At 47.3% G+C, this 19,132-nt stretch overlaps 10 protein-coding genes and 2 non-coding genes across 12 annotated transcripts; 5 read left to right on the top strand and 7 right to left on the bottom strand.

The window, feature by feature from the left end:
• Positions 1 to 392: 392 nt before the first annotated feature.
• PMT5 (putative dolichyl-phosphate-mannose--protein mannosyltransferase) lies at positions 393 to 2,537 on the top strand (the record flags this gene model as incomplete). The annotated part of the gene is made up of 1 exon (XM_020209448.1): positions 393 to 2,537. One exon carries the CDS (start codon positions 393 to 395, stop codon positions 2,535 to 2,537), a length of 2,145 nt encoding a protein of 714 aa, XP_020066226.1.
• Positions 2,538 to 2,751: 214 nt separating this feature from the next.
• On the bottom strand, positions 2,752 to 3,640 carry MED21 (Med21p). Its single transcript, XM_020206401.1, has one exon. It carries the CDS (start codon positions 3,455 to 3,457, stop codon positions 2,966 to 2,968), a length of 492 nt encoding a protein of 163 aa, XP_020066225.1. The 5' UTR covers positions 3,458 to 3,640; the 3' UTR covers positions 2,752 to 2,965.
• Positions 3,641 to 3,804: 164 nt separating this feature from the next.
• CANTADRAFT_46614 (phosphatidylinositol-3-phosphate-binding ubiquitin-protein ligase) lies at positions 3,805 to 4,869 on the top strand (the record flags this gene model as incomplete). The annotated part of the gene is made up of 1 exon (XM_020209366.1): positions 3,805 to 4,869. One exon carries the CDS (start codon positions 3,805 to 3,807, stop codon positions 4,867 to 4,869), a length of 1,065 nt encoding a protein of 354 aa, XP_020066224.1.
• Positions 4,870 to 5,654: 785 nt separating this feature from the next.
• Positions 5,655 to 7,088, bottom strand: CANTADRAFT_48394 (RNA-dependent ATPase; the record flags this gene model as incomplete). The annotated part of the gene is made up of 1 exon (XM_020209574.1): positions 5,655 to 7,088. One exon carries the CDS (start codon positions 7,086 to 7,088, stop codon positions 5,655 to 5,657), a length of 1,434 nt encoding a protein of 477 aa, XP_020066223.1.
• Positions 7,089 to 7,293: 205 nt separating this feature from the next.
• Positions 7,294 to 8,771, top strand: SSF1 (rRNA-binding ribosome biosynthesis protein). The gene has a single exon (XM_020206402.1). It carries the CDS (start codon positions 7,494 to 7,496, stop codon positions 8,706 to 8,708), a length of 1,215 nt encoding a protein of 404 aa, XP_020066222.1. The 5' UTR covers positions 7,294 to 7,493; the 3' UTR covers positions 8,709 to 8,771.
• A 166-nt stretch (positions 8,772 to 8,937) lies between these two features.
• Positions 8,938 to 9,612, bottom strand: VMA22 (Vma22p; the record flags this gene model as incomplete). Its single annotated transcript, XM_020209854.1, has 1 exon — positions 8,938 to 9,612. One exon carries the CDS (start codon positions 9,610 to 9,612, stop codon positions 8,938 to 8,940), a length of 675 nt encoding a protein of 224 aa, XP_020066221.1.
• A 121-nt stretch (positions 9,613 to 9,733) lies between these two features.
• On the bottom strand, positions 9,734 to 10,756 carry PCD1 (8-oxo-dGTP diphosphatase; the record flags this gene model as incomplete). Its single annotated transcript, XM_020209481.1, has 1 exon — positions 9,734 to 10,756. The coding sequence occupies one exon, from the start codon at positions 10,754 to 10,756 to the stop codon at positions 9,734 to 9,736; it is 1,023 nt and encodes a 340-aa protein (XP_020066220.1).
• Positions 10,757 to 10,956: 200 nt separating this feature from the next.
• CANTADRAFT_t67 lies at positions 10,957 to 11,028 on the bottom strand. The gene has a single exon. It is a non-coding gene; the product is annotated as a tRNA-Glu (tRNA).
• Positions 11,029 to 12,363: 1,335 nt separating this feature from the next.
• On the bottom strand, positions 12,364 to 13,194 carry CANTADRAFT_5067 (uncharacterized protein; the record flags this gene model as incomplete). Its single annotated transcript, XM_020209852.1, has 1 exon — positions 12,364 to 13,194. The coding sequence occupies one exon, from the start codon at positions 13,192 to 13,194 to the stop codon at positions 12,364 to 12,366; it is 831 nt and encodes a 276-aa protein (XP_020066219.1).
• Positions 13,195 to 14,221: 1,027 nt separating this feature from the next.
• CANTADRAFT_t66 lies at positions 14,222 to 14,293 on the bottom strand. The gene has a single exon. It is a non-coding gene; the product is annotated as a tRNA-Glu (tRNA).
• Positions 14,294 to 15,306: 1,013 nt separating this feature from the next.
• CANTADRAFT_25357 (uncharacterized protein) lies at positions 15,307 to 16,096 on the top strand. Its single transcript, XM_020207394.1, has one exon. It carries the CDS (start codon positions 15,374 to 15,376, stop codon positions 16,025 to 16,027), a length of 654 nt encoding a protein of 217 aa, XP_020066218.1. The 5' UTR covers positions 15,307 to 15,373; the 3' UTR covers positions 16,028 to 16,096.
• Positions 16,097 to 16,928: 832 nt separating this feature from the next.
• CANTADRAFT_5065 (uncharacterized protein) lies at positions 16,929 to 18,557 on the top strand (the record flags this gene model as incomplete). Its single annotated transcript, XM_020209851.1, has 1 exon — positions 16,929 to 18,557. The coding sequence occupies one exon, from the start codon at positions 16,929 to 16,931 to the stop codon at positions 18,555 to 18,557; it is 1,629 nt and encodes a 542-aa protein (XP_020066217.1).
• Between the last annotated feature and the right edge of the window lie 575 nt (positions 18,558 to 19,132).

Here is a 19,132-nt window from a genome sequence, read left to right as displayed (position 1 = left end):
CTATGTTTGAAACTAAAAAACTTGCCTTCCCCTAGTCTTGTAGTGCTAAAATTGAAAAAACTGACATTACAGGCCAGAAAATTTCCCTAGTCGTATCTTCAATCTAGTTTATTTCTACGAGCTTGCTGGCGGAAGTGTATTTCACAGAATTATCCCGTCACTTCCTGGGTTGACCACAACATTAAAATACGTCACAATAGAATCGTACATGTAGAAAGTCCTCCAAGGAAATATCATAGGTAGTAGAGGTTTTTCATATGCGAGACGGCTAACATGGTTTATCTCGCGAACATGGCGCTGGTATTTCCATTCTGCCCCTGGCGCCCATATTCTCGAGCCATTTCTGGACCCTCTCATCAACCGCGATTTTCCATCAAATCACCATCACCAATATGTCCCAGGAACAACGGCCACCCGCTTCGTACAAAAAGGGCAAATGGAGGCCATACCGCCCCGTGGTGGTCGCCTCGCCGCCACCAGCTCCGTCGCCGTTTTTCAGGATCGTTTTCCCCATCATTCTAGCTGCTACGGTTGTGATCCGTAACCTCCAGTTGGAACACCCGGTGGCTGCCGAAGCCGCCACCATCGAACGGGTGGTACAGTACTCGCGAGGCGAGATCTTCGTTGACACACAGCCGCCACTTGCCAAATTGGCGTTCTACTGGCTCTCTTTGGTGCTGGGAACCACTCAGGGCGTCAACACCATTCCCAGCGACTGGACCCGCTACTTCCCGGTATTGTTGGGGGTCTTGACCATGGCGTTGGCCCACGCCACATTGCGGGCCAGCAAGTGTGGGCCTGTCACCCAATTGTTGGCGGTAGCCTTGATTGCCGTGGACCACACGCTCATCGTGCACTCCAACCTCGTCAGCCATGAGTCGTTGTTGCTTTTCACCACGGCGCTAGCGGTCTACGGGCTTCAGAAGGTGCAATATGAGACTCCCTTCTCCCGTAAGTGGTACAAGTGCTTGTTCGTAGCCGGGTTGGGACTTGGACTCGCTTTATCCACTCGCTACTCGGCAATTTTCACATTGGCATGGGCAGGATTGTTGGCAGCCAGCCAGTTGTGGAGTCTTTTGGGCGACTTGCTGGTGCTGGACGTGAAGTGGTTCCAGCACCTCGTAGCCAGGGTCGTCACTTTGGTGGTGTGGCCCTTGACCATCTACTGTTCGTTGTTCTACGTGCACTTGGCCAGTCTTCCCTTCAACGGAACCGGATCAGGCCTGCTTTCGCCTGAGTTCAAGTCCACCTTGCACGACTCGGATGCCTTGCTCTCGATGCCTGTGGAGGTCTCGTACGGCAGCACTGTCACCATCAAGCACAACCAATTGGAGTCGTACCTCCACTCCCACGATTTCAACTACAGAACAGGCAGTGGAGAGCAGCAGGTCACGCTTCTCGATGACGCCTTGAGCCCAGACAATGAGTGGATTATCGAGAGTGTCTACAAGAACAGGGAGGGAGAGCTCCAGAAACACTCGCGTCCCATCAAGGACGGAGACATGATCAGGTTTTTCCACAAACAGACTGGCAAATACATGCGAGTTCACGACTTGAGGCCGCCTATTTCAGAGCACGACTATGCCAATGAGGTCTCGTGCAACAGCTCGCGTGCTGAGTTGATGGGCGACATCAACTACGACTACAAAATCCGGATCTTGGCCAAAAAACCCCATGCGGTCAACGACCTTCCTCTCATCAAACTCCGTGCCACGGAGTCCGTCTTCCAGTTGGTCCACCAGGGTACCAAGTGTATATTGATGAGCCACAAGGATAAATTGCCAGCCTGGGGCTTTGGACAAAACGAAGTGTTGTGTGTCGACGAGCCTACCATCCCCAACACCCTCTGGTACATCGAGTCGAACTCCCACCCGGTGTTGGACGACGACTTGAGCCATCCACGAGTGGCCTTCAGACCCTACGGATTTTTCCAGAAATTCTGGGAATACCATATGGCTATGTTGAGGGTTCACCAAGGCCAAGACGGCCAGGAAGTGGAATACTCTTCCACGCCTGCCATATGGCCGTTCGCTATCCGGGGCAGACCCATTACAAGCAACGAGAATGGTACCGTTTATTCGTTAGGCAATATTCCTATTTACTATACGGGACTTTTGTTTGTGATCATCGGTTTGTTCAATCATTTCTTCCACGCGGTCAAGCATCTCAATCCGTTTGTCTACGCCACCGACTCGCAGGCATCCGAGCTTTACTATGCAAATAGTTTTAGCACGATTGCAGGATGGGCCCTCCACTTTATTCCATTCATCTACCTCTCCACCCCGACGTTCGCCAGTGAGTACTTGGTGTCGTTGTACTTTTGCATTCTCTTGATAGCACAGTACGTGGAGTACCAGATTTCCAAGAGGAAGTACTTTGGATACGTGTTATTGGTGTTGATCTTGGGCACGGCAGTCACATTTTATCTCCAACTTCTTCCAGCATTGAACGGCGGCTGGACAGCAGAACAGTGCATGAGTTCGCCATGGGCATGGGGACTTGCCTGTCTGTCATTTTTGGATATAGAAACCTTGTAAGTAGTCTGATATAGACGGACAGTAGACTTGCTGTAACAACAGTACCAATGGAACCACTAAAATCTGACTGTAATTAGACTTTTCTGGCGATGCTATATTTATGTCCAGAGGAGCCCAAACGTTGACTCTTCTGGTGATACAACAATGGTAGAATGCAAATGAAAACCAATAGATTTGATTGTGCGTAGACTTTGCTGGTGATACAACACTGTAGTGTTTCAGTAGATTGCCGACTGTACCGATCTCTTGTGATACAAAAATTGTACTATCCCCGGTAGACTTTCTGTGGTTCCAAGAGAACAGCTTATAATACCACTAGAAATAGTATTCTGTCACTGTACACCTCAAATTCGTGGTGTCTTCACCGTAATACCATGCAACAGCGCCATGGGCCCATTCTGGCCTCCCCTGGCCTTCACTAACTGTGGCTACCTCTTAGTCTCGGAGATCCCAGTGGCCACCTCGGCAATCAACGACTCCACCCACTTCAAGAGCTTGTCCTTCTCCTCGATCTTTGCTACACGCTGGTTCTCCACATCCTCCAACTCCTGCGTCAACTCCTCGATGATCTGCATCTGGCTCTCGGGAGACACTCCGATTCCAGGCAACGAGTCGATCAACATACTGATCTGTCTCGACTTCAAGATAATATCAGTGGATAATTCGGTGATAGTGTTGTCGAAGGTGACTGCAGACAGCGATTCGTCCTTGGCGCCAGCGCCAGCCAGCGCCTGGCCTGAGTTGTCCTGTTCCTGGTGCTGGCCAGGCACTGGAGCAGCAGCTGCCATGTTGATTACCGAGCGAGAATCGTCGTCGAGGAGCGCTGGCTCGCTGTGTGTATTGACATAGTTGACGGTGGCGTTGAACTGCTCGACCAATTGGTCCAAGCACGTTTGGAGCTGGGTAAGACGGTCGGCCATGGTGGTGGTGATGAGAGGTGATGGTGGAGGTCGATTTTTGATGGGGGACGGTTGGTAAGCGCTTAGTCATATCTCACGTGACTAGATAGAACCTTGGCCGTGTCCTGGAGTGACGTCCTGCTCCTGTGCGTCGACGGGCGCTAGGCCTGGTAGTGGCCCTGCACATCCCAAAGTGAGTTGGTCGTCCGAAAGACCCATGCTTCAATACTCCCGATCTCTCACACGATGCGTTCATCTGCTGATGCTGGTGTCCTGCACACAAATTATCTCGAGTCCTGCAGACAAGCCCAGCCTCCCTCTTATCAATCCAGATCCACACCACTCCACTCCACATCCACACCTCGGCCATGGACACCCACAGACCTCCTCTCTGGGAGGACGGGCCCGTGTGGCAGGACGATACCGATGCCGTCACGTGCTTTCTTTGCCACTCCTCTTACAACTTCTTCAACCGTCGCCACCACTGCCGCAAGTGTGGACGGGTAGTATGTGGAAGCTGCTCCGAACAGGCCGTCAAGTACTTCCCCAACACGGTGATTGTGGACGCACCAGGTGCCAGGGCCCGTGCCAGCGAGCATGAGTCGTATCGGACATGCGACGAGTGTGCCAGCGAGATCAGAATGATCCGTAGAGCACTCTTTGCGGGGGCGGGATCCAGTGACGATGACGACGACGCCCCCGAGCCAGGATCCAGAGCCAGCAGCGTGGTCAGCTCCGGATCCTCGGCAGAAGTGGCTGCTTCTCGCAGTCCCTACTCCCACCAGAACGATAGCACCACCAAGTACTCCACGCGTACAAACACGCTAGTGGTGCAGAGTCTGACGTCGTCGGTGAACGAGCCTCGCAGAACTCCCCGGGACAACGACTCCGACTCCAACTTGTGCCCTGTATGTGCCAGCGACCTCCTCAAGGTGTACATCCAAAGCCTTACCAAGTCCACGCGGGTGTTTTCCAATGAGGACTTCGAGCAGTACAAAGAGTCGCACATCAACGAGTGCTTGGTGGCCTACGACTTCTCCCACGACGACAACGACCGTTTTGCGTCGCCTCTGGCCCATCCTCGCAACAAAATGCTCGTCTACAACATTCCTCCCATCCCCAGGCCCCAGTACGAGAGTATTCCCAGCCAGATGGGATCGTCGTCGGTGGTAACCATTCCCCAAGTGGGTGCTCCCGTTTTTGGCGACTCCTCCGATGGAATTGGCTCGGTGACATCCAATTCGACCTTGCCTCCCTCGGCAGAGAAGGACGCAGAGCTTGACAACGAGTGCGTCATCTGTTTGGAAGACTTGAAGCCGGGAGACAAGGTGGCCCGCTTGGAGTGTCTCTGTGTGTTCCACTACAAATGCATCAAGTTCTGGTTCAACAAGAAGGGATACGGCGAATGTCCGGTTCATTTCTTACACAAATAGAGTAGACTACTTCAGTTCTATTTTGCTGGGAACGGTTCCAGGGTCTCCGGAATAGTGTACTATTCGGAGTCTCTCAGTTGGTATGTCTGGGGAGGTTGTCTCCAGATTATAGTCCCCGGAGTTTTATATACAAAGGTTATGGTTTGCCAGTTGGCCTTTTAGTCCATGTTTCGCTGACGGTTTTCTAAGCACAGGATGGCCTCTTAATCTCATTGTTTTGGTCACAACCATGTGTGGTATTCGATGGTTTTCTTCTAGTTCTGGTACGTGCGGATGCACTGGTTTTTAGTATTAGTTTCTTAATTTACATATGTTTTCAGAGTATTCGTAAAGCCCAGTATACTATTTTAAGCAAACAATTGAAGTATGGCGATTATTCCCAATCTGGTGGAAATTCTTCAACCATAGATTTAGTCGGATATTTGCTAGATTTAAGACTTGCAAAAAGTACATATTCAAGATAATATAGTCAGTCAGAGGGAATACACATGGATAATGCCCCTTATGCACAGAACAGTAAAGTTCTTGTTCTTGGGCAAATACGACTACGCCTAGCTCACGTCAAAATGTAATTAGATTATTAGAGAAATGAAGAGTTGGCATACCCAGATCTTATTTTAGGTAGGAAATAAAGTATCTGGCAGTTCATTCTATCCCTGCTGATCCTCTTGATGCCTATTATTCGCTTCCTCGGTATACATTCGTTTTATCGTGTCTTCATGTATTAATCCTATCCACCTCAATTATTAATTCAACATAATCTGGTCTTATAATTCTCTTTTGCTCTACTTCTCTTCCCTGTCGTCGCCCCGTCTCTTGCCTCTCTTATCGTGGAAATCCTTGGTCTGTCTGATGGCCTCGGCACTGGCACGGTCTACATGGACGTGCAACGCCTCCAACACCGCCTTGTCGGGGGACGGATCCTTGGGCAACTTCTTGCCCAACACGCTTTCGATCCGCAAGTACATTTCCAAGTCGTACTGGGTGATCAAACTGATGGACCTGCCCGATCTGCCGGCTCTGGCGGTTCTTCCCACTCTGTGGATGTATGCCTTGGAGTCGGTGGGAATGTCATAATTGATGACCACGTCCACGCTGGGAATGTCCAACCCTCTGGCTGCCACGTCGGTGGCCACCAAGATGTTGCTGGAGCCAGCCTTGAACTTGTTCAACAGTCCCAACCGCTGGGCCTGACTCAACTGTCCGTGCAACGGCACGGCTGCAAACCCCAAAATCCGTGCCAACAACGACGTCCGCTGGGAGTGGGCACACGTCCGGGTGAAGATGATGATGGACTTGCCAGCATACTCGTTCAACAAGTGCACCAAGTAGGTGTTCTTGTACCCGTCCAGCACCAACATCATCGACTGGATCAAGTTGTCTGCTGTCTGGTACTTTGTGGAAACGGCAATTCGTACTGGCGATTTCAAGGATGCTCTTTGCAACTTTTCGATCTTGTTGGTCATGGTGGCGGAAAATAGGTAGGTGACTCTTTCACGAGGAATGATCTTCAAGATCTTGTCGAGCGCAGGCCCGAAGTCCATGTCGAGCAAACGGTCGGCTTCGTCCATGACCAAGTACTTCAAGTTCTTCAACGAGAAGCCCTTGGTGTGCTCCAAGTGGTCCATGATCCGCCCAGGCGTGGCCACCACGACATGAGGCTTTCTCATCAAGTCGCGTGCCTGGTCCATGATGTCCATGCCTCCGACCACACACACGGAACGGAGGCCCATGGCGGAGCCCAACGCGTCGAACGTCTCCTTGATCTGGTAAGCCAACTCACGAGTTGGCGCCAACACCAACCCGAAATAGGGCGCTTGTGAGTACCACAACGCCTGGAGGATAGGAATGGCGAACGCAGCCGTCTTTCCCGACCCTGTTTGGGCAAGACCAATGATATCCTTGCCCTTCAACGCGTGGGGGATGGACTGGGCCTGGATGGGGGTGGGTTTGGTGTACTTCATGTGCTCGATGGCCTCCATGAGCTCGGGGATGAGCTTGAGCTCCGAGAATGTGCGGAATGTCACTGGCTGGCCATCGCTCTCGCCCTTGCCGTCCACGTCTACCACCACTTCCTCCTCCTCGACCTCGGGAGACGCTTTGGACGCCTTTTCTGCCCGCTCCTTCTCGGCTCTTTCTTTCAAGGCATTGCGCTTGATCTTCTCGGCCAACTCGCGGGCGCTGCTCTTCACCGAGCTGGGTTTCTTGACTTTAGACATAGCCATCAGTGTGTGTTCTTGTGTGCGTGATCCGTTCGTTTGGAATACTTTGTTCTAGCAGTGGGTGATCCGTTCTTGGGATGCTTGTTCTATGGAGTGCTCTTTGGTACTATAGACGGGTCCGCTGGTATAGAGTGCTTCTGTTGGCAAATCTCCTTGGTGGGTCTGATAGTGTTCTCTTTTATCGTTACTAATTGACCTCATCGGCCTGAGAAATTTTCGGATGAGCTCGCACACTAAACCTGCGAAACTCACTGAGAAACGACACCACCTCATCTCATCGCCTACACCACCCATCAGGCCTCTTCCACTAGCAAGTGCCACTATCAGCATCACCACCAGTACCACCAGCACAACCAGCACAACCAGCTAGAACCACCATCCTTCACACAGTCTCGTTGCATCATGGCCAAGAGAAGAACCAAAACTAGAACCCACGCCAAAGTCAGCGAAGAAGAGCTTGCCAAGATCCCCAGATCCATGGTGCTCCGCTTGGGCAGCTCGCTCCGCAACCACTCGCTCAGTCAATTGGTCAAGGACTTCAGAAACGTCATGCAGCCTCACACCGCCATCAACTTGAGAGAGCGCAAATCCAACAAGCTCAAGGACTTCATCGTGATGGCCGGACCTTTGGGAGTAAGCGACTTGTTCATCTTCAACCAGAGTGAGGACACCGGTAACATCTCGTTGAGAATGGGCAAGATGCCCCGTGGGCCCACCTTGCAGTTCAAAGTCAACACCTACTCGTTGATCAAAGACGTCAGAAACATCTTGAAGCACCCCAAGTCGGTGGGAAAGGACTCCAAGGAGTTCTTGGCCCCTCCGTTGTTGGTGTTGAACGGGTTCTCCTCCAAGATGAACGAAATAGACAACCACGAAAAGTTAATGATCACGGTGTTCCAGAACATATTCCCTCCTATCCAGCCCCAGCTGACCAAGGTCTCTTCCATCAAGAGAGTGTTGATGATCAACAAGGACCCCGTTACCGGCAACCTCGACTTGCGCCACTACGCCATCAACACCAAGCTTGTTGAAGAAAGCAGAAATGTCAAGAAGTTGATCCAGAACAAGAGATTACCCAACATGGCCAAGAATACCGACATCTCAGACTTATTATTGGACCCATACTCGGTCGGTGGCATCACCTCCGACTCCGAAGTCGAAGACGACGAAGGAATTGTGGACGTCCAAAACGAAACTGCATCAGTCAGCAAATCCGAAGAAACCTCTTCCGTTAGAAAGAGAGCCATCAAATTAACTGAATTGGGTCCTAGATTGAACTTGACCTTGGTCAAGATCGAAGAAGGTTTGACAGGTTCCTCTAAAACCCTTTACCACGCCAACATCAAGAAGTCTGAATTAGAACAAAAGGCATTGGAAAAGAAGCACGCTCAAAGAAAGAAATTGAGAGAAGAAAGAAGATCCAAGCAACAAGAAAACTTGAAAGCAAAGAATGCTGTTAAGGAAGAAAAGAAGGCCAGAAGAAAGGCAAGACAGGAAGGAAAGGTTGAAGGTGAGCAAGAAGAAGACGAACAAGATGCATCCGACAGCGATGGTCCCGAAATGGACCCTGCCGATTACGAGAATGATAGCGATCTTTATAGTGACATTGAAAAGTAGGTATGCTAAACTTAATAAATAGCAACAGACGTTAAACTTCCATAGTCCAGCGCTTAGAAATATATCGATACAACTACTGAAAAGTAATAGGCATGCTAAATGTATTAATAACTAGTGCCAAATGCTGGCATGGACCTGTAGAAATGAATAGTGGGGGGGGCACCCATTAAAGGTGTATCATAGTGAGCAACTTCTATGCTTTAAATGTGGATCAGTAGGTTATTGAGAGCTACTTCTGAGGCTTTGTAGCCGTTGTTTCTGGGGTAGCTTTGTTTTCTCGCTCAATTAGAGAGACCAATGAATTGATTTTAGCCCGCAAATTGTACAACTTGACCGAATTGCTCAAGCCCTCATCAAACAGCTTCTGGGAGAGTCTCAACTGATACGGCACCATGCCTCCAAATTGAGCAATGGGGTCCTTGACTTCCCATTCCGGCTCAGTGATTTCGAATGTGCTGGGCTTATCGTCGTTCTTTTTCTTTCTGTTCTTCAATTGCTTCTCGGAAACCCCATTCAGGGTTTTCTTTTCATCTACTTCTTGTTTCTGCTCCAGAGTGGCTTTTCCCTTCTTAGTATACTCGTGATTCTCGAGGACAAGCTCCTCCTTCAATGCCACAGATTTGGCAGCTCTGTAGGGCCTCAAATCCCACGATTCACGGCCATAGCCCTTCCCGTTATAATTTGCCCTACTCAAGTTGAGGTGCCCATTGATGTAGTTCAATCTGGTGTCTTCTGCAAGTGTTTCGTATTGGTCGAGTAGCGCCAACAACTCGAACGTTTTGGCGTCTATTTCCAGCAGATCGCGAGGTTTCGATGCAGGCAACAAAACCTCGTGGTGGACCTCTTCGTCCTTCTTGCTTATAGATACATCTTCGAGAGCCTGGGCTATCTTTTGTACGTCCATGGTTTCTATCTAGTTATATAGGATCGGATGTCGCATTCTGATGGGTTGCACTTGGAGGCGTGTCGCATGTCGCACCACCCAGTTTATTCTGTAATGTATCTTTTCATGACTGATCCGGCAGTTATTCCTTGTAGAGAGCCTTCAACCGGAGGAACTCGGTGCGAGGCAAGATATCGTTGAAGCCAAACTTGTCAGTGACTTTAGAACTGATCAATTTGGATTCTTCTTCCGACCTCTTTCCTGACTGCATCAGGCGTCCGTGGTGCCACACACTATAGATCAACTCTTCCTCTCCCAACTGCCTCTTGGAGTGGCCACCATCATAAGCTATTTCCGCTAAATCGTGGAGGATATTCGCCGTGAGTCCCCATACATCGTAAATCTTTTCATTGGTTTCCTCGTCTCTTCTGGAACCAAGCTTTCCCCACTCACTCAAGCTCTTCTTGGACGTTCCCGGAGAATCTGAATCGTGCTCCTCCTCGGAGGCTGACAAGTCCTTGATGTCACGGAGCCAGTCCACCTCATTTATGTTATTCTGCGAAAACAAGTATGAACGAAGATTCCAAGGAATTCCGCCCCACTTGAACATATGTGATGTCCTCTCAAGGCTCTCCTTAGCAGGCTCGTCCACCAACGGGTACAAGAAGTCGCGGAGGGGACATGAGAATATGCTGGAACTTTCACCAGGATTCAAGATTATACGAAGGTCCAGAGATATATTGGACCCATTAACACTTCTCATGAATCCGACACATGGACGCACCGCAGAGAACGTTCTCAGAAGGTAGCTAGGCATGATATTGAGGTGGTCGATCTCGAAGCCGTATTTATGCTTCAAGTCTTCGTTATTCTCATCAATTCCAATCTCCTCCATCATTTCTCTCCGAGCCACTTGCCACTCGGTCTCTTCTGGGAAGTCTGCTTTCCCTCCTGGCAACGAAATATGTCCTGGAAAGCTCCTCAACTTCGAGGATCTTTTGGTTAAGATCACTCTTAATTCGCCCATACTTCCTAGAAATAACAATATGAACACTGCAGCTCTTCGGGACTCGGGCAAACGTGACCATACCGAGTGATTCTTGCCATGGTAGTTCCTCTCAGCAAAATTGCGGATATTAGCAAGCACCAGCTCCTCTGACTTCATGTTGATGGTGTAGTGAAGACACTCTAGAGGTGGAATTCCCCACTCTTCCGATACGAGGGCACGTGTCATGTGTCATGTGACCTATACCAAAGTTGTTCACTACACCTAATGAAGGGTGCATGTGACTCGTGGAATCCACTAGGATCACAACTATATGGGACTGTACACAATATAGCCTGTTCAAAAAATGAAAAAGAAAGCTCCGATACCGGGAATCGAACCCGGATCTGCTCGGTGAGAGCGAACCGTGCTAGCCATTACACTATATCGGATTTTTGTTGAAGTGTTGAGAAAGAGAAGACTCACAAGGTTAATGTGTCAGATTATGTAATCACAGTTGTATTCCCAGGATTCCAAAAGAACCTCACAGCATATGAAGCTTAGTCGCGACATTGGAGTAGATCATATATATTAAAGCTATCATCAAATTGGACAAATTTATTAAAACTCATTGGTGGTTACCACGAGTCCACAGGAGACCCAAGCTCGTCCTCCAAACACCAACCAGTTGTCTTTCTTCTTTTCCAGTCACAGCTCTTAATAAAAACTGTCATCTATCATGACCTGCCTTATAGCTGTGTAGGGTTTCACTCCCCAAATTGCAAAGAATCATCTAAAAACTGATTTGAATTTTTATCAACTTAAAAAGAATTGACCACATAATGGTATGTTATTCTTTGCAATAGGTACATATTCAGTACAATATACTTCCCATTAGTTGAAAAATCAAGTCATGCACTCAATTGCTGTGCACATACTAACGTAACTTGAAAGGGATGTTTCCTTTATCAATGAACAGACATGTCCAACATGCAAAGCAGCTACCCCTCCGGACATGAGGGCAGTGGAACACGTCTTCGTTCGGTACCCCACAGCCCAGCAATGTTGGGAAATCCTCAGGATCCCAGAAGAACTTCGCAACATACGAAGCTTAGTCGCCCCACTGGCGCAGATTATAAATGATACAACTATCATCAAATTGGACAAGTTGATTAAGACTCTTTGGAGGTTATGGATACAACGACGAGCACAAGGGGAGGCCCATGCTCGTCCTCCAACCACCAACCAATCGTCTTTCCTCTTGTCCAGCCAAAGTTCCTAATGAAAATCTTATCTAACATGAGTTGCTTCTACAAGGTGCCTTCTGTCGCGCACCAAGTTGCAAAAAATCCTCAAAAAACAAAATTGAATTCAAAAATTAATTAAACTATAACGGTTTGACCATAATGGTGTGTTATCCATTGCAATAGGTATATAGTCAGTAGATTATAATAACTTCCCATTAGCAAAAAAAAAAAAATTCCTTGGAAAACATTAAATGATTCCATCTTAGCTACCTGTCAAAAAATCAATCGAATGATTTCAATCAGCTCCAGCATTATTAAAAACGTCATAAGTTGACCCTCCAAGTTGTTTATTCAGCAACTTCGAATACGAGATATTCCACCTCGAAATCGTGATCGATGATCGTTTTAAAAACTGGAGAGTCCTACACCCTCAATTACGGGTTGAGTTTTCATTTTCTTATTCTCTTTTCCAGATCATTGAAGTAAGGGTTTATACATTTCTCTTCTTTAAAATACTTATTCACCTTACCTCTTCTTCATTTAGTCTTTACCCTTACCGCACCAATCTTTAGGACAACCTGGGAATGTGAGGTCTCTGTGCTTTTCATGATAATATTCGACGCATGTGTGCCACGTTCCGCCATTATCAAGTTTAAATGAGCCTCTATAAGATCTTCTTAAAAATGCAGAATTTAGTGAATATTCAATAGCCTTCTCTATGTGTTTTTGAGATGCCTGTGTGTCACAGTGCTTTCCTGTCGTACAGGTAGATACTTGGTAATGTGTGTCTTCTATCATGATTGAGTAAGTAGCACAGTTTTTAAACTCTTTCTTCATCAACTGGTAGATACTGAGTGCTGCTGAAGTCGCACCTGCCACTGAGCCAACGACAAGATTACTATAACTAGAGGCTATGTTGCTAATTCTTTCTGTGATGTGTAAGCCATTTACTTCGTGATCAACTTTCGAGCTGGGTAGTAAACTTGTAATAGTGTCGTTGTCTGGGTTTTCTGTACCAGTAGTTCCCAAAGTGTTATTCGATTGATGTAAAATTAGGTCAGAGTACGCTATACTGTCTGCGACACTGTCTCTAGCATCTAGCTCGGTATAATTGTTTGTATTATTCAGTGAATTGCTGGTCCTATCTTGGTTGTCACTGTCGAACAATATGAAGTTATCTTGGTATAACAATACGCTCAGCTCTAAGCCAATATCATAAGTTCTCCCTTCTGTTAACAAACTGCTATTTATGGTCACTGAGTCTGAGTTGAATGCGTTGTCAGTACCTTCAAACGAGACAACCAAATTGTCTGCAACAACTAATACTGCAACTAGTACTGTTCTCAAGGCTGTGAAATAGTTGATGGTCATTGGGTTCTGCATTTAAAAACAATTTCTGTGATATTCCTCCTATGCCACTCTTTAGTAGGAGCTTAAAACTTTCTTTGGAAATGTCTTGGTATTATTCTATTTATCAGTTCTAACCTGGTTAATCTGTCAAATCCTCTTGAAATCTGGCCTTCTCTGAGCGTTTTTGATAATCCTCTGACTCTTCTACGGATTTAGCTGTCCTTATATTTACGTCCAGTTCTGAGCTCTTGTTTGTTTCAGAGTTCAGGCTAGTTTTATTATTAAATAACTTCTCTTTAATGCATTACCTTATAATTCAAATTTGCAAAACCTCAAGCTCGTTATAATACGTACCGAATACTTCAATTACTCATCTTGATTCGACTCTTTCCATCCCAAAATTTTGGTTGTTGCGATTAAGCACGAATGCAAACTGGGCATTAGAAACTGTAACATGTGACTCAGATAGTCATTCTAGGGTTTTGAAAGTTCTTTGACATAAAACCACTGGGTAAATAGAAATAATAAGTTTCTTGGGGCGGAGTAATCCACTTTAGGGAAACTCAATCCGGAGAGAACTAAACTTTAATAGCTTGAAGCAGTTAGACTGTTCCAAGAGCAAAGTTCACAAATAGTTTCTAAAAAAAAGACTATTTCTGTAGAGAAGTACTTCGACACCATGGAGATCCAAATCGTTTAGAGCTGCTCCACTCGAGCGCAGTTCGTAGTAAACTCAGAAATTTTGATAAGGAAAATTCTCGACTGAGAACTAGATCGATAAAAATATCTCAATAATGAAAGGAGAATTGTTAAGGGGCGGGCACCATGCATCTCAAACCATAAAAGGACAGAATAGTGGACTGAAACTAATCTATTAACAAGAACATGAAGTTTGGTAGGCTTCATTATACCTCCATGGTGTTATGCATTAGTTACGGAACGGATCCCTGAAATACATACGTAATTCGCTGTTAGACGCAAAACATATTAAAGTAGACAACGAGCAAAAAATACACCTTTCCGCGAGAAAGGTTATAGAAAAAGAAAACTCCGATACCGGGAATCGAACCCGGATCTGCTCGGTGAGAGCGAACCGTGCTAGCCATTACACTATATCGGATCTTTGTTGAAGATATGGTTGAGTTTTGACAACATACAATAATCCTATAATATTACGTAAGCTCGCCTAAGTATGCGGATTAAATTCAGTAAGGATTAATATACTTCCCATTAGCAAAAAAAAAAATGTTAGTATCATCGATGAAAAAAGATCATAAGAAGATCAGAGAAAGTATAGCTTGGAAGAGGTCATCTAATTGATCAAGAAGTATATTAAAAGACTGTAGTTCAGTAGTTGAGTGGACTAAGGGACGAAGACGTTGATTGTGAATTCCCTTACAAGAGGATCCACAAATAAATATTGCCATTTTTCAAAATTTTCTTCAATTTTTTACCAAAAAAACTAGAATGTGAGTTATTCAATTTTTATGCATTAGTACATTGTCAGTTTCTTGGAAGACTAGTATTACTTCGAGCAGGTATATCCTTTGCGAACACTCCACTATTTCAAGATGATGTAGGAATGTGCCCAAACTATGGGGTGAGCATCTGAATTCTCTACACTACATGAAACCAGGAGTCTCTGGCTTCCATTAGAGTTTAATAAGAGTTATGTGTCCTGGTTAATTGTCACCCCACCGAAGTTCCTGGATTTCTATTGTTCGATTTCGAAATCTAGAATCTTTCCCAATGCGGAATGTTGTATCCGGCCATTTAGGCAGTCATGTCCCATCCCCTCCTACAATAAGTGGTAACCGATATCTCGGATATTTGGCCAAAACCGGCAGTTGTACATTTAACCTTGGCCCTATTAGGCATGCTTGTACTGGTATCCTGTCATACCCCCGCTGAAATACACCATACCACGTGACCTGCAACCAGAATTTTGCACCTACTCGCCTCACGATATCATATCTGGATCTAACCACAGTTGCAATTTTCCCGTGACTACACGTCAAATCGCTATCTTCGAAAGAAAATAGTGGCTTCAGAATGCAGTCTTGCCGCTAGTCTTGGCCATGGCCGCATCGCATCGCGTCGCCAAACATGGACAGGATAGCTTAGAAATACAAATTGCCCATTCGTTCATCAATAGTAGTTTGGTTATTCCCATACCACTCTTTTTCCAACCATTGCATTCATGAGCGTAACCACAGCTAGAATTGAGGACGATTTCGATCTTCTCACACCAGTGCACAAGGCTTCCGTGCGTCTTGATGTCCGAGACTTAGATCAAATCAGATCTTCCCCCTACCACGAAAAAGAGCATTGGTTGGACCTCACCAAAGTGCCGGACACTAAGAGAGTGATAGCATTGGCATTGCAGTCCTTCGAGCCAAGAAACGAGCAGTATGCCTTCGATGACTACGACCAGGCGTTCAATATTCCAGAAATTGTGGAACTAGCCAGAAACTACGCCAAGCAGCTTGAAATCGAAATTGAGCCTACCAGTGTGTACGTTATTGCATTTAGACTGATTCTTAAGCTTGAAGTCCAGGCATCTTCCGAGAACAGAAGATTTCTTGCCAAAGTGGATAAGGATTCGCATGTGGAGGCCAACGAGTCTGGAGGCTTACTCAAGTATTGGTTTGGGACCCCAGATGATGTGCACGGTAAGAATTTAGCCACTTGCTGGTGGGAGACCAAGGAGCACGCGAAGAAAGGGGGCCGTGGTAAGGCTCATAGAGAAGGCATGACTGCCGTGCGCAGTTGGTTTAAGCACTGGCAGGTGGAGGAGTACCAATTAAACCTTGCCAAGGGTGGCGAAAGCTACCTGTTTACTAGAGTCAATTAGTCTGCGTAGCGACTGAGATCACCAGGAGTGCTGGATCAGTCTCGGGATATTAGAGATAAATTATACGCTGAAAATAATTAAATTGTAGTTTCGAATGCCGTAATGTGGCTCTACCAAAGAACGATTGTCCTCGCTAATCTTTAATCTTATTCTAAATCCGCTGGCTGGACCACCCTGGCAGAGCTCGTGGTGTGATGGTTGGGAGAGGTTTTTGGAGTGCTTTCGGCTGGGTCCGAAACACGAGTTGCATGTACTAGTGAGCGGTGCCCTGGCGGTGCTTTGTCAGTGTCGGTAGCACGCAGCGGGCCCCAAACATGATGGTAACTCCATGGTTGCCAAAACCACCAATGGCTCGCCTCGGCACAAGCCTCGGAACGCTGGATTCTATTGTTGCATTCCTTTTATTTCTGGTGCGTTGTGCGTCCAGGGCCTCTATGCACCCCACTAGCAGCACTTGTGCAGTTCGCATTGCTATCGCCGCATTTGCCCCCGATGACTGGAAGGCCCAGGGTGACCATGGACGCTGACAGCGGCCCCAGTACCGGCAAAACCCCACACGAGGCACGCCATTGGTCCAATAAGTGAGTCACCACGGCGGTTGTGAAACGGTGCCCAGGACCCTGGTGCCGTGCCACGGCTTTCTCGTCATCACACCAAATTAGCACCAGAAGCCACAGGTGTTGCTATCATCTGCACCTCGCTGCAAGGTCCATGACAGGGTGCAGGAGGGCGATATTGAAATTATACTTAATACCACCAGTTCCAAGACATCTGGAGGACATACCAGGCAACTTTCCTTTCTGCAGCATTGACTACTGAACCGTCGTCATCTCCTGCCATATTATCTGTTTGCACTGTTGATCCAGCTGCTGCTTACCATTGATTGGTGTTCATTTCTTCCATGTCCGACCACGAAGAGCCCGTGAAGGCGCTCTCCGGAAAGGATGACCGTCCCATCCACGTCAGCGAGTCTTTCAAGTCCGACTCAGGCAGCGACTCAGACGTTTCCGCGTTGTTCAGTGCGGAGGACGGTGACCCCGTGTACTTGGCCAAGTCCAAGGTGTTGTCACGTGCCATCGACCAGATTGGGTTTGGTCGCTACCAGTACGGGTTACTAGTGGTGGCCGGTTTCGGGTGGTTGGCCGACAACGCGTGGCCCATTGTGACCTCGTTGGTGTTGGCTCGGTTGGTCGAGGTCGATGGTGTCCATTACCCGCCCAAAAGAGCCCCTTACCTCACGTTAGCCCAAAACTTGGGTCTCTTGGCCGGTGCTGCCTTCTGGTCGTTGTCGTCTGACATTATTGGCCGTAGATGGGCCTTCAACTTCACGTTCTTGATTACAGGTATTTTTGGGGTGGTGGCTGGCGCGTCCCCCAACTTTGGCGCCATGGGCACGTTCTGTGCCTTGTGGAGTTTTGGTGTGGGAGGCAACTTGCCAGTGGACTCTGCTATTTTCTTGGAGGCCTTGCCATCCACCCACCAGTGGATTTTGACTGCCATGTCGTCGTGGTGGGCCTTGGGCCAGATTCTCGCCAACTTGTTGTCGTGGGCGCTTATCAGTAACTTCTCGTGTGATGATTCTGCTACCACCGTGTGCCGCAAGGACGACAACAAGGGCTGGCGTTACTTCATGTACACTATGGGAGGGTTGACCTTGGTGATGTTCCTCCTTCGTTTTGCCTTCAGAGTGTTTGAGTCGCCCAAGTTCTACTTGGCGCGTGGTGACGATGAAAGAGCATTGCAGTCACTCAACAAAATCGCAGCCATCAACCGCAAACCACCTCCAATCACCATCGAGGACTTGCAGCGCGTGGACGAGATTTATGGACGTGACGAGGTCAAGCCTGTCAAGTCCAAGAACTCGTTGTTCGCCAACAACCAGTTGCTCAAGGAAAAGATCAGAAAGTTCGATCTCTCACACATCCGCCAGTGTTTCGCCAACCGTAGATTGGCGTTCTCGTCCTCGTTGATTATCTTCATGTGGGGCTTGATTGGTCTTGCTTTCCCCTTGTACAACGCCTTCTTACCTTACTACCTTGAAAACAAGAGTAATGGTAACGCCAACAAGCCGTTGAGTGTCAGAGAAACCTACAGAAACTCGTTGATTGTGTCTGTGATCGGTATTCCTGGTGCGCTTTTGGCAGCCGTGTTGGTGGAATTGAGAATCGGAAGAAAGGGAACGTTGTTTGGCTCGTGCATCTTGACAGGAGTGTTCCTTTTTGCATCCACCACCGCAAAGACGTCCAACGCATACCTTGGATGGAACTGTGCGTTCTCGTTCTGCTCCAACATCATGTACGGGGTGTTGTACGCCTACACCCCCGAGATCTTCTACGCCAAAATTAGAGGAACCGGAGTCGGTCTTGCTGCGTCTTTCAACAGAATTTTTGGTGTTTTTGCACCCATCATTGCCATTTTTGCCGATCTTACCACTTCTGCGCCCATCTTCGTTTCGGGGGCGTTGTTCCTCGTGTCAGGGTTTTTGGCATTGCTCTTGCCGTATGAACCCAGAGGAAAGTCCAGTTTATAGGTATTTATTGAATCCAAAAGTATAATTAAGCCAAATGGCGTGAGACAATTGATTTGAGAGATTTGTAGGAGGTTATAAACTGTCAAGATGCGGTGTTAAACAGGTGTGGGTGGTTGACCCCTAGGGTGTTTTATGAGCCCGAAGGTCAGACAAATTGGCTCTCTCTGTGATTCGGAGAGGCATTTTCAATACGGAAATCAAAAAATCCAGTACAATGTTTAGCAGTCTAATTTGGCAGAAGTTACCAGTCTATCTTAGAGGTATCGGATACGAGTCGAAATCAAATTATTGGTCTAAATCACCAGTCGAAATCAAATCGTCGGTCTAAATTACCTGCTAAATACATCCCTACTACCAGAAATCAACAAAAACAAATTATCAGATAACCACCAGTATCTCGCATTGGCCTAGGATCACCTTTTCCTTGCAAGTCTCTCGATGAAGCTGATAATATAATTACTGTAGGATATTATACTCAAACTCTCTCTGGGTCCAATGTCCGCTCTGGGCAATAATTTCCCGCCAGTCAATTGCGCGCGTACTTATAATGAGAATTACAGCCAATTGCTGTCTCA

Source organism: Suhomyces tanzawaensis, assembly GCF_001661415.1.
Source record: "Suhomyces tanzawaensis NRRL Y-17324 unplaced genomic scaffold CANTAscaffold_2, whole genome shotgun sequence".
NCBI classification, from domain to species: Eukaryota; Fungi; Ascomycota; class Pichiomycetes; order Serinales; family Debaryomycetaceae; genus Suhomyces; species Suhomyces tanzawaensis.
This window is presented reverse-complemented; position numbering and strand designations above follow the sequence as displayed.